This window comes from Myotis daubentonii, chromosome 11 (assembly GCF_963259705.1).
Source record: "Myotis daubentonii chromosome 11, mMyoDau2.1, whole genome shotgun sequence".
Lineage (NCBI taxonomy): Eukaryota > Metazoa > Chordata > Mammalia > Chiroptera > Vespertilionidae > Myotis > Myotis daubentonii.
Genome location: NC_081850.1, coordinates 3230321 through 3243651, shown reverse-complemented (window position 1 = coordinate 3243651; position 13331 = coordinate 3230321). Strand labels below are relative to the sequence as shown.

The window sequence follows — 13331 nt, the reverse complement described above, 5'->3', positions numbered from 1 at the left end:
GTCACTGTGGGCCGGGCCCTCGGAGGCAGGGGCAGGCACTGTGCGCCTCACTCGGGACGCCTGGGTTGCGGGGCAGGATTCGGACCCTGGGTCTGGCGCAGCGCGCCCAGCGCACACACCCACGGACCCGCCCTCTCCTGACTCCGCCCATCCTGCCCTGGTCCCTCTGAAGAGGCCTGCCCAGTCCCCATCCCCGCCCAGCCCAGCCCAGGACACCACGGAGGGTGGGGGGCTCAGACCACAGGGCTCAGGGCGGCTTTTGAGCGGGAGCCATGCGGGGCCGAGTGGCGTAGGCGGTCCTGCAGCCCTAACAAAGGCCCGACGCCTGCGCACGTTGGAAGCTTGAGGGACCCGCGAGTGTGGCTGGCACAGGAGGTGTGGGAAGGGGGCCCGTGGACGGGACTGGCTGTGGAGGCCTGGCCGGTGGCGGCGATAGGTGAGTGTTCCCTGGGACCCCGCAGTGCGGAGCAGGCGCCCCGCTCTCCGAGCCCGTTGGAAGCTGAGGTTCAGTATGACAGCGAGTCAGGTTGGTTCCCCGGTCTCCCATTCCCACTGCGGACGTGCGGGCCACACCGGAGGACGTTCCTCAGCTCCTCCATGTGAAACCAAGCCCCGTCCGCCACATCGGGAGGCCAGGTGAGTCTACAGGGCCCCCAGTGGCCTCTTAACCCCCACCCCAGACCAAACTTGGGGACCTGGAACCCTAGAATTCCCTGCTGAATGGCCGGAGCCGACCTCTGGGGCCTTGGGACCTCACTGGGTCTGAGCCCTGTGCACAGGGCTGTGCGGAGGGCAGCTGTCTGTAGGCCGGGGACGGCTGGGGGGAAGCTCGGTGGGAGCTGCCCGCGGGCCGCCCACAGCGCCACACTGGCCCAGGCCTCCAGGAGCCCACATGCTGAATCCAAGCCTGGCGGGGAGGTGGACGTGCCTCCTGGGGCTGCTGTAGCGAGTGCTGCCGGCTGGGCGCCTGAGCACCACAGAACGTATTGTCCGGGGCTCCGGAGGCGGCACTCGGAAGGGTCTGTCCCAGGCCCTTCCGGCTTCCAGTGGCTCCTCGGCTGTGGCAGCAGCACTGCGGGCTTCACATGGCTGCTTTGTCCCAGGCGCGTACCTGTCCACACTCCCCCTTTGCACAGGACACCAGTGCTGCTAGGTTTGGGCCCCTAACAACCTCGCTAACTTGACTGCACCTGCCTCTAAAGAGGGCGTGTTCTGAGGGATGGGGGTGAAGACTTAAGCACAGTTCAGTCCATAACAGACATGTTTCCTCGGCCATCTGTGGCTTAGCTACACGTTCTGGTGTTCAAGCATGTGGGCCAGCTTCTGCTTGTAGCAGCTGGGAGCTGGGTGGCCTGAGACCTCCTTCCTATGCCAAGGAAGCCATGCGTGTTGCCACACCTCAGGACCCACCTGCTGTCGAGGCCGTCGCGGGGCGCACGGGGGGGGGGGGGCCCTGGGGCTGGTTCGGGAGGTGGAAGCCCGGCCAGGATGGGCCTTGCCTGGCAGCCCCATGCACCTTCCCAGGGCCTCCTGGAGGGTGCCAGCAACGCTGACGGCACAGGGAGAGAAACTAGGCCAGGTTCTAGCCCATCACAGACAATAGACCAGCTGGGCCCTCTACACACCTCTCCCCACCTGACAGGCCTCCCCGTGCCGGGGCCTTAACGTTCTCATCTGAGGGCTAGAGAAGGTTCTGTCGCCTCCTGAGGCAAGGGAGGCGGTGACCCGCTCCAAGATGGCACAGCGCTTGCACTTGGGCACCTGCCACCTGCTCCGAGCTCTCCCAGCTCCCCAGGCTCTCTGCGTCCCAGCCCAGACCCGGAGCAGTGCCTGGGTGGTGCTGGGCTGGTGTCTCCTTGCCCTCGGGCTCAGCCACCTCCTCAGGAGCCTTCCCTGATGCCTGCCCAGCACAGGCATGCTCTGACCTTAGAGCCTGTGCCATGTCTGCGAGTTGGAGAGAACATGTGGGCAGCTGGCAGGGAGGCAAGGAGAGCCCCGCACAGATGCCGAGGGACTGACTACAGCCTTGACCTCTCTGCGTTTGGGGGTCCAGCTCCCACCCCATTACTTACTCCCCCTCTAGGTTTGCAGCTGGGAGCACACAGTCTGGGGTAAGGAGCCAAGGAGGCTGGTGCAGGGGGAGGAGTCTGAAAGTCCTGGGCCTCAGTGTTGTGCTCTGTAAAAGGGGCTTCCACGTGCTGCCAGAGATATCAGGGGGATGGTTAGGTCTAGTCTGGCGGTCTCCTCCTCCCACCGGTTTAGCTGAGGCATTGCCTGCCTCAGCCCCAGCCTCTGGCACAGCACCCACAGCACTGGTGGCCTGAGGGGGCCCGGGCACCAGCCTGGTAGGGGAGGTGGTTATTGGTGTGTTTCCCTCAAGTTCAGTCATAACTAGAATTGTAAAATGCCTCTTGTTTTTCTCTAAATAAATATTCTTCATCTTTACTTCAACTCCAAGTCCAAGAAGTTCCATTGCAAGATAAGAGTCGCATGAGCAGGTGACCTCCTGGGCTTTGCCTCTTTTTCTTTTACGCTTTTAGAATTAAAAGCATTTTAAAAATAAAAGTAATCTGAGCTTGTAGCTCCAAAGAGCGAGGTATTGGGGGAGAAAAGAATTTCCCTGTCAAGGGCACCTGCCCGGGTTGGGGGCTCATGCCCCAGTACGGGGCGTGCAGGAGGCAGCCGATCAATGATTCTCTCTCATCATTGATGCTTCTCTCTCTCTCCCTCTCCCTTCCTCTCTGAAATCAATTAAAAAAAATAAATAAAAATTAAAAGCATTTCCCTCAGCGTTTTCTGCCAGGCTGCTTGGTACCCTCCACGCACAGGCCCCGGCATTCCACATGAGGAGCTGGTGCCCTTATGCAGGCAGCCGTTGCCTGGAGCCCACTCACCGCCCTGGTCCGAACCCTGACCAGAGTGTCCTCCCTGCCAGGCGCCTGCACAAGCCAGGCTCACCTGGGCTTTCAGGGGGGCACCGTGGAGTCACTTCAGATGCCATCGAGCCACTGGCCACAGGTTTGAAGTGACTACTTGGAGACACGCAGAGGGCGAATGCAGGCGACACGACCAGCCCTGTGCGCGCCAGGCCTCCCCGAGCTGGGACTGTGCACCTGGCACTCCTCTGCCCTTCTGGGCAGCCCGACTGTGGCTATGTCTTCCTGCTGCTTGACTTCTTGTGTGTGAGCTCGGACCTGTTATCTAAGCAGAAAGCAGGACATAATAAAGGTTTAAGGGTGGGTGCACTGGACACACGGACAGGACAGTTCTGAATTCCACCTGCAGGAGACACTGGCCTGACGCCTCCCTCAAGATGGGAGCCCGAGGCTGGGAGAGCAGGACGGTCCTGGCCAAGGCGCTCGTGTGCTGGGTCCTGACACCTGACTGGCTAAGGGCTCCCTTGTGGTGATAGGGCTGGGCGCCTGCTGGGGACAGGGCGTGCCCACCGCCCAGCTGCTCCAGGGAAGCAGCAGGAAGCAGTGCCCATGGGTCAGGCATCCAGGGGCTCAGTGCACCCGTCCAGCCAGCGTGTGCAGGGGAGGAAGGGGGCACTCGACACCCCCCCCCCCGAAGTGTGCCAGCCTGCTCTCCACACTCCCCTCCCTCCGTGCTCCCTGCTGGCCTCCCCCTGCCCAGCACAGACCCCATGCCACTGGCCCTCTGTCCTGCGCTGACAGCTGCACGGTCCGGGGTTTGAGCCTCCTTACCACGCGGTGGCTGGCTTCTGGGAGCAAACATCCTGAAGACGAAGGGGGAGGGGAAGCTGCCGCATCTCCAGGCTGTGGCCGCGCTCACTTCTATTGCCTCCTGTTCTCTACCCCACCTCTTCCTGGGCATCTGAGGCCCCCCACCAGCAGCCACCGGGCCAGAGCCTAGAGCCCCGTGCAGCTGTGTGTGCTCCCTCTCCTGGGGCAGAGGGTTCTGCACCGGGCGGAAGCTGGGCCAGGGGGCTCTTTTGTTAAAGAGAAAGAATCGCAGGTCACTGGCCTCTGACAAGGTCACCCTGAGACAAGGTCACCACCATCCGTCACCTTGTCTGCACAGGGGCGAGCGACGATGGCCCGAGCGAGCCAGCGTGTGTCCTCGTCCTGGGAATCTGAGTGGCTGCGGCCTCCTTACCAACTGTGGCCTCAGCTCCCCCCCCCCCCCCGCCCCCCACACACCTTCTACTCAATGTATTGATTCCCAAGCATAGAACAAGCCTCACTTCCTAACGGCATCCCATCCAGCCTGCGTCCTCCCCCTTAGTCCTCCCTGACACACCTGGGCTTTCCGGGGGAGGGGGACCCAGTGTGGTTGGCCTCGGGCAGGCTCCAGGTTCGGGCTCTGCTGGGGGCAATGCTGCCCGGGGGCTTCCCCGCAGCCGAGCTCGTTGCCTCCAGACCTCAGATGCTTGACCGCAGCCTCGGGTACCGGTGACCTGGGCACCACACCAGGTACCACAAGCCAGGGGCTTCCAACAGCAGCGGAACCCCGGGCTCCTCGCTGTGCTGCCCGCCGCCCCAGGCCTCCACCTCATCGGCATGTCCTCTCCGCACAAGGACCGAGCCACTGGGCGTAGGGGCCACCCCAATGCCGTGTGACCTCAGCTGAGCACACCTGCAGAGACCTTCTCGCCAAACAAGGTCGCGTCCTAGCACTCCAGGTGGGCATGAACTTGGGGGAACACTGTTCAACCCCCCATCTTCTGTCTGACCCCCTCAAAAGCCACTTTGGTCCCATGTCATCTCAACATCTCTCCGAGTCTTAGCTCAGTCCAAAGGGAGACAATGGAGGGATGACCGGGCCACTGCCCCAAGCAAGCCTGAGCCACGTCAGTCCCGTGAGCCCCAGGCTTGAGAAGAGCCTCTTGCGGCCGGACGCTGCGTCCCTGGTTCCTGTAGCCCCTCCTCTTGGGGGCCTTGCAACAGCCTCACCCCCCTCCCCCCCTGTCTCTGTCTGCATTCATGGCTTTGCCCTCCAAGGTCTTCTTCCTTCACTCCATCCCTCGCTGCTCTCAGGCCAGGCTGGCGGGGTTTCTGCTCGTATAACATTCTCAGACGCCGCATCGGCCTCCCATGTGATTCACAGGGGTCCACACCGTCAGACAGGAGCTCCAGACCCCCACCCCCGGCACCTGACCTTGGTTCCGCACCCCACTACGTGGGGGCACCCAGGTCCCCACCGAACCTCCTCAGCAAGTTCCTCCCACCATCGTGTTCTCCTTGGTGTTCTTTTCGGACCACACTTTCTAAACAGTGAACTTTCTTCTCTTTTTCTAAATATACCTTCACTGATTTCAGAGAGGAAGGGAGAGGGAGAGAGAGATAGAAACACCAATGATGAGAGAGAATCATTGATCGGCTGCCTCCTGCACACCCCCAACTGGGGGCCAAGCCCGCAACCCGGGCCTGTGCCCTTGACCGGAATTGAACCCGGGACCCTTCAGTCCACAGTCTGACGCTCCATCCGCTGAGCCAAACCAGCCAGGGCTAAACAGTGAACTTTCTAATTTTAACTGTCTGGACGGGCTAAGGACTTCCTTCCCAAGTCATCGAGCGCTGGTTCCTTCCGCTTCACAGTTTCTTCCCCAACTGACTTCTCTCCTCTGAGACCGTCCTACCTGCCACAGGAGACCCGGCTCCACTGCCCACACCGGCGTGGACAGCTCCTCAGCGAAACGTTCACCCCTTAAAACGTCTACTTTCTGCTCCACACTCGACCACGGTTCAGCCACGTTTCTGCCTCTTCATCCCGTTTCGCAGAGCCTGTCCCGCAGCCTCTGAGCCGCAGCCTCTGAGCACCGCCTGCCATGCGCACCCCCCGCCGCCTCGGCTGCTGGGACGGGCGTGCTCCGAAGCAGACCCTGCTCTGCCTGCTCCTCCCTCCTTCCTGCGCTCTCGCAGGCTCACCTCCCACGGTTCTGTTTCCATCAACAGTCTCTTCAAGGAAATCTAGGCATTTCCATCAGAAGCCTCAGAACTCCTCTAGCACCTGCACACGCCCGCGCCCATGGCATTTCCAGCGTTAGGCACTGGGTGCAGCAGCACCTCTCTCCGCTGCTCGCTGTGCGGTGCTTTGCTACGGCTGCTGTGCAATAGCCACACACTTCATGGCTTCATCAAAGAACGGAAGTTATTCTCTTATTGCTCTGGGGGCCAGGAGTCCAAAGGCAAGGTGTCAGCAGGCGCGCCCCTCTGCGAGCCCGCGGGGAGCCGCCTCACCTCTCCAGCAGCCGGCCCTCTTGCTGACCTTTGGTGCCCTCGGCCCGTGGTGACCGTGCCAGTGGCCACCCCCACCATCAGGTGGCCTTTCCCATGTGTCCTCTCCTCGGCAGTGGCTTTGGACCCACTCTCTCCCCAGTTTAACTAACTACCTCTGCAAAGACCTTATTTCCAAATAACGGCACATTCTGAGGTTCTGGGTAGACATGAGCATTGGGGTGACACTGTTCAACCCAGGACACACCAGTGTTGGCACCCTGCCCTTCTTGGCCTCGCCTTCCACTGCGTTACTGTTTCCCGGGCCCCTCCTCCCCCTTCACGCACACAGCACACCTGCGCCGCTGCTGCGAGACCTGCCTGCACACAGCCCGCCACTGGGGCTCCTGCAGCACGGACAGCCACCGGAGCACTGGCCCCTGCCTCCGCTGCTAGAGCCCCCCCTGGACGCAGGGCCTCCCCTCGGAGTTACTGGGACCCTCCTCAGACATAGACCTCCTGCTCTGAGTACTAGGGAAACACCCCAAACACTCCCCTACTCTCTGTATCTGGGGACCCCTAAGACACTACTCCCTTCTGAGCTTTGAGAACCCACCTAAACATGGGCCATCTACCCTGAGCTAACGGGGACCCACCTAAGACACACACCCCTGCTCTGAGCTACTGGGGATCCACATAAGAAATGGCCCATGGAGTAGAAGGATCATACCTCAACATAATAAAAGCCATATATGACAGGCCCACAGCCAACATCATACTCAATGGACAAAACCTATCACCATTTCCCCTAAGAACAGGAACAAGACAGGGATGCCCCCTCTCACCACTCCTGTTCAACATAGTACTGGAAGTGTTAGCCATTGCAATTCGGCAAGAAGAAGAAATAAAAGGCATCCAAATTGGAAAAGAGGAAGTAAAACTGTCCTTATTTGCAGACGACATGATATTATACATACAAAACCCTAGAGATTCCATCAAAAAGCTACTAGACTTAATACATGAATTTGGCAATGTAGCAGGATACAAAATTAACCCCAAGAAATCTGAGGCATTTCTATACACCAATAGTGAACTTTCAGAAAGAGAGATTATAAAAACAATCCCGTTTACCATTGCACCAAAAAAATTAAGCTACCTAGGAATAAACTTAACTAAAGAGGTAAAAGACCTCTACTCAGAAAACTACAGGACGTTGAAAAAAGATATAGAGGAAGACATAAACAGATGGAAGAACATACCGTGTTCATGGATTGGTAGAATCAACATCATTAAAATGTCCATACTACCCAAAGCAATCTATAAATTCAACGCACTTCCCATTAAAATACCAAGGGCATACTTCAGAGATCTAGAACGAACTCTCCAAAAATTCATCTGGAATAAAAAAAGACCCCGAATAGCTGCAGCAATCCTGAAAAAGAACAAAGTAGGTGGGATCTCAATACCAGATATCAAGTTGTATTACAAAGCCACTGTTCTCAAAACTGCCTGGTACTGGCACAAGAATAGGCATATAGATCAATGGAATAGAATAGAGAGCCCAGAAATCGGCCCGAACCAATATGCTCAATTAATATTTGACAAAGGAGGCAAGAACATACAATGGAGCCAAGATAGTCTCTTCAATAAATGGTGCTGGGAAAATTGGACAGATATATGCAAGAAAATGAAACTAGACCACCAACTTACACCATACACAAAAATAAACTCAAAATGGATAAAGGACTTAAATGTACGACGGGAAACCATAAAAATTCTAGAAGAATCCAAAGGCAACAAAATCTCAGACATATGCCGAAGCAATTTCTTCACTGATACAGCTCCTAGGGCACTTGAAACTAAAGAAAAAATGAACAAATGGGACTACATCAAAATAAAAAGCTTCTGCACAGCAAAAGAAACCATCAACAAAACAACGAGAAAACCCACTGTGTGGGAAAACATATTTGCCAATGACATATCTGATAAGGGCCTAATCTCCAAAATTTATAGGGAACTCATACAACTTAACAAAAGAAAGATAAACAATCCAATCAAAAAATGGGCAAAGGACCTAAATAGACACCTTTCAAAAGAGGACATCCAGAAAGCCAAGAGACATATGAAAACATGCTCAAAGTCACTAATCATCCGAGAGATGCAAATCAAAACAGCAATGAGGTACCATCTCACACCTGTCAGACTGGCTATCATCAACAAATCAACAAACGACAAGTGCTGGAGAGGATGTGGAGAAAAAGGAACACTTGTGCACTGCTGGTGGGAATGCAGACTGGTGCAGCCACTATGGAAGACAGTATGGAGTTTCCTTAAAAAACTGAAAATGGAACTCCCATTTGACCCTGTGATCCCACTTCTAGGAATATATCCCAAGAAACCAGAAACACCAATCAGAAAGGATATATGCACCCCTATGTTCATAGCAGCACAATTCACCATAGCTAAGATCTGGAAACAGCCTAAGTGCCCATCAGTAGATGAATGGATTAGAAAACTGTGGTACATCTACACGATGGAATACTATGCTGCTGTAAAAAGGAAGGAACTCTTACCATTTGCAACGTCATGGATGGAACTGGAGAGCATTATGCTAAGTGAAATAAGCCAGTCAATAAAGGAAAAATACCACATGATCTCACTCATTCATGGACAATAGAGACCATTATAAACTTTTGAACAATAATAGATACAGAGGCAGAGCTGCCTCAAACAGATTGTCAAACTGCAGCGGGAGGGTTGGGGGGCAGGAGGTAGGGGGGTAAGAGATCAACTAAAGGACTTGTATGCATGCATATAAGCATAACCAATGGACATAAGACACTGGGGGATAGGGGAGGCTAGGGGACTGTCTAGGGCGGGGGGATAAAATGTATACATATGTAATACCCTTTGTAATACTTTAAGCAATAAAAAAAAAAAATAAGGATGAAAGAACAAAAAAAAAAAAAAAAAAAAAAAAGAAATGGCCCATGCTCTGAGCTGCTTGGGCCCCAATTAAGACATGAGTCCCTCCCTCTACATCAGCGGTTCTCAACCTGTGGGTCGCGAGCCCTTTGGCGGTCGAACAACCCTTTCACAGGGGTCGCCTAAGACCGTCCTGCATATCAGATATTTACATGACGATTCATAACAGTAGCAACATTACAGTTATGAAGTAGCAACGAAAATAATTTTATGGTTGGGTCACAACATGAGGAACTGTATTTAAAGGGCCAGAAGGTTGAGAACCACTGCTCTACAAGCATGTCAAACTCACGGCCCACAGGCCACATGCAGCCCACAATGAATATTTTTGCGGCCCAGCCAATATAACAGTATGTAAGAAACATTTTAATAAAAATTTCATAACTTAATTTTTAAAATATCCTGTTTTACATAATCCTATATAATAAAGGGCTAATATGCAAATTGTCCCCTCAACCGGGAGTTGGACTGGGAGTTCGACCATGGCCCTTCCCCCCCTCCCCCCCGCCCCTGGCCAGCCCTGCCCCTGATCAGCCAATTGGGGCGGGCCGGCCAGACCCCACCCATGCACGAATTCGTGCACCAGGCCTCTAGTTATGAATAATGAACTACAACGTTCGCTAGTGACTGGTTACTGTAATTGTGTTGCATTCATTTCCCTTAAGCACCTTACACGCAGGCGCCCATTTCTCTCCACTAACACTAGCAGCGAATATTTTAGCAGCCGATGGCCACGTCATTAGTCTTGGACTGACTTGTTTGGTGTGCGCAACAGGAAATATTTCATTTTCAGAGAATAAGAAAAATAGGTTTATTTGCATCACGCTTATTAATTTGTGAAGTTATTCATTGGTAAGTTAATGTTCAAGAAAAAATATTAATTTTTATTAAAATGTTCTATTATTTTATGTTAATGATGACTCATTTATTTCAGCTTTTTGTAGTCAGCATGTCTCTATCGAAATAAACCTACGTTTCTATGAAAATGGAAGCTTTTGCTTTTTGCGGCCACATAAACTTAAACCTTGTTTATTTGGCCCGTGGTAGCCTTTGAGTTTAACATGCTTGCTCTACACCAGTGGTCGGCAAACTGCGGCTCGGCAAACCGCGGCTCTCGAGCCACATGCGGCTCTTAGGCCCCTTCAGTGTGGCTCTCCCACAAAATACCGACTTCTGCACATGGGCCACGAAGTTTCAATCACAGTGTACGTGCGCCCGCACGTGGTATTTTGTGGAAGGGCCACACTGAAGGGCCAAAGAGCCACATGTGGCTCAGGAGCCGCGGTTTGCCGACCACGGCTCTACACTACGAGGACCTAACTAAGATACAGGCCCCTTTTTGAATACTGTGGCCCCAACTGATAAAAGTTGCCCATTCTTAGCTACTGGGACCCGCCTCAGACATGAGCCCCCCATTCTAAGGTATTAGGGACCGCCTCAGGCAGCGCCTCTGTGTCCTGCAGTGCTCCCCTCTGTGACGGGGGGGGGCGGGGAGGGGGGACGATGGCCCCTTCCTGTGAGGCTTTTGGGGAGCCCTGAAGATTGGGCTCCCAGGCAAGCCTGGCCCTGACAGTAGAGGGGAGGGTGTTGTCCTCTCAGAGGTACTGCCAGCCTGGATTCAGGCAGGGAGCTAGCGCCAAGGCAGGGCGTTTTGGGGGTGGGGGTTGCAGGCTGATTGTGGGGATTGGGGGTGGCAGGACCGCAGGGACCAGGACATCTGACTCCAGAGGAGCTTTGCTCTCGCTCCCAGGGCACAGCGTGCGGCTCCCTCCACCTGTGGCTGGGTCGCAGTGTCACAGGGGCCACCTGGACCAACCTGGTGCAGGAGTGGGCGGGGCCAGCCAGCTGTGGCCCACCCAGCGCCAGCTGCTCGGCAGGAAATCCCCGGGCACAGCCTTTAGTCTTCCGCCACAGCCTTTAGTCTTCCGCCCGGCTGGCCAGAGAGGGCCACGTCTACGTGGGGCCAGCACTGGAGGGGGTGGAGGGGGTGGGTGTGGGCACTAGGAGTGTGGGACGGGGCTCAGGGACCCTGGGACGCTCCCACCGGGGGTGCCAGCAAGGCCCAGGGGCCTGAGCACCGGGGCTTCGAGGAGAGGGCTCACAGTCAGCAGGCGGTGGGGGGCGGGGCAGCCTTCCCAGGCCGGGCCTCCCTCAGGGCTTCGCACCTATGAGCAGGGCACTGAGGCCAAAGTCCGTCCAACTAGGGCAGAGGGCGGGAGGCCAGGAGGGTGCGTGCAGAATGTGGGGTGGGGCTGCCCACCTCCTTGACACCGTCCCTCACCCCGGCCTTCAGGTTTCTCCTTGTAAATGGGGAAGTGGTGCTGGGTGGAGAGAGCGTGTGGAAAGGGAGTAGCAGGCTTCCTCGAGTCCACCCGGAGCCCCTGGGGCACCACCCGGAGCCCTCAGGGTGGGGGCCACCCGGAGCCCCTTGGGATGGGGGCCACCCGGAGCCCTCGGGGATCAGGGCGGCAGTGGCCCGGGGGCCATGCAGTGGAAGCATGCCGGCAGACACCTTCCAGGCAGCCCTGGGGCAGGCGAGCCCTCCGCATCCCTGGAGGCCCAGCACCAGGACTGTTTGCTCAGAGGAACTGGGGTTCCCAGGCGCAGTTAGATCCAAGGAGTGGGGTGGCCCCTTGAGCTGTTGGGGAGGGACGAGGGCTTCAGCCCCCAGGCCTGGGTTCTGGGTTCTGGGTTCTGGGGTCAGTTGGGACTTTGGGGGCTGACCCACCACCTCACTGTGCACAGTGGTGACCTGCTGTGCCCTGGGGGCACACATTGAGCCCACCTGGGTCCCAGTGCCCCTCTGCTCCTGTTCTGGGTGGTGGCTCCCCTCGTCTCGTACTGATCTCTGCAATGGAACAGGCGTCTGAGGGGAACTGGCTCTGGGTCCCTGAGACCTGGAACCACGGGACATGGGCCCATCCGCCTCACCCGCATGGGCAGGGACAGAGCAGGTCTCCAGGTGCCCGTGCTTATGCCCCACAGGCTGGGTCACTGGGCCCTTCTGTCACCCTCGTCACCCACCCAGCCACCAGAGGCCCACCCAGCGACTCTAAGCCAAGACTGCTCACCTGCTGGCTGCCAGCATTTATTCACCCAGACAAGCTCTGCCCACCCCTCCAGGAACCACTCTCAGGCGCCCGTGTGGCACTGGAGGGCCCCCCTCGAGTTTCTCATGAGGCTGCTCAGGAGCGCACCCCTCCTGGCGGGCCGGCCTCACGAGCGGCTCCACACGGGGCGGTGGGGTGCGGGCACCTGGGAGCCGGGGTGCGCAGAGGAGGAGTGGAGTCGGGCTGGTGGCGGCTCAGCTCCCATGTGCAGACGGTGTAGACAGGCGGGCAGGGGCCAGAGGGATGCACGACTGCACGTCCACCAGGTGTCCCCAGGCCCTGTCCGGCCCTCCCTTCTCCTGCCAGCGCCCCCGCACACAGTCGCCCTGTGTCCTTCCTGGGCCTCGCCGCTGGCCTGAGGGCGGAGGCCGGGCTCTTTCCCGAGATGTGCCAGGTGACTCTGGGCAGGTGGCCACCCTCCTGCGGCGCCAGCCCCTCCGCAGTGGGCACACTTCATCTCCGGGGCCACCTTCAGGTGAGCACGGGCCCTGCAGGGGCGACTGCAGAGCAGGGCCATGGCCAAGGCTCAGCTCCCGGTCCACGGGCCAGAGCTACAGGCCCCGGGCTGGCCGGGCCGGGCCCGGTCCCCACGGCGACCACGCTCAGGGCTCCCAGCCACCTCGGCTGCAGCTCAGTGGCTGGGATGCTCAGGCACAGGCCTGCCAGGCCTGCCGCACAGTCCCGGTGCCAGCAGCGTCTCCGCAGGTCCGGCACTCACTGTGCAGCCAGAGGGGGCAGGGCGGGTGGCGGCTCACTGTCCTGCAGTGAGGAGAGGGGAGGGGAGGAGAGGGGAGGGGAGGGGAGGGGAGAGGAGAAGAGGGGAGGGGAGGGGAGGGGAGGAGAGTCAGCACCGCCTCCTGAGTCCTGGCATCACCAACTGCCATTGCCCACAGCTGGGCCGCAGAGGAGTGACTCTGGGCCGCAAGGGGTTGGTCCCAGGCGGCATGGCCTGGGCTCCTCGGTGAGGCCTGCGGCTTGGGCTGCCAGGGCGGCCTCCTGGCACAGCACGTTTGAGAAGGCCGACGCGGGAGTGGCCGCCGGTACCTCCAGGCCAGGC

At 57.5% G+C, this 13331-nt stretch overlaps 1 protein-coding gene across 2 annotated transcripts in view; it reads right to left on the bottom strand.

The window, feature by feature from the left end:
- Positions 1-12231: 12231 nt before the first annotated feature.
- FGD3 (FYVE, RhoGEF and PH domain containing 3) overlaps positions 12232-13331 on the bottom strand; it is a 40125-nt gene continuing 39025 nt past the window's right edge. For both annotated transcript variants that reach the window (XM_059656327.1, XM_059656328.1), the window contains one exon: positions 12232-13033. In XM_059656327.1, the coding sequence (XP_059512310.1) occupies positions 12989-13033 (45 nt within the window). In that variant the 3' untranslated portion in view covers positions 12232-12988. The remainder of the gene's footprint in view (positions 13034-13331) is intronic.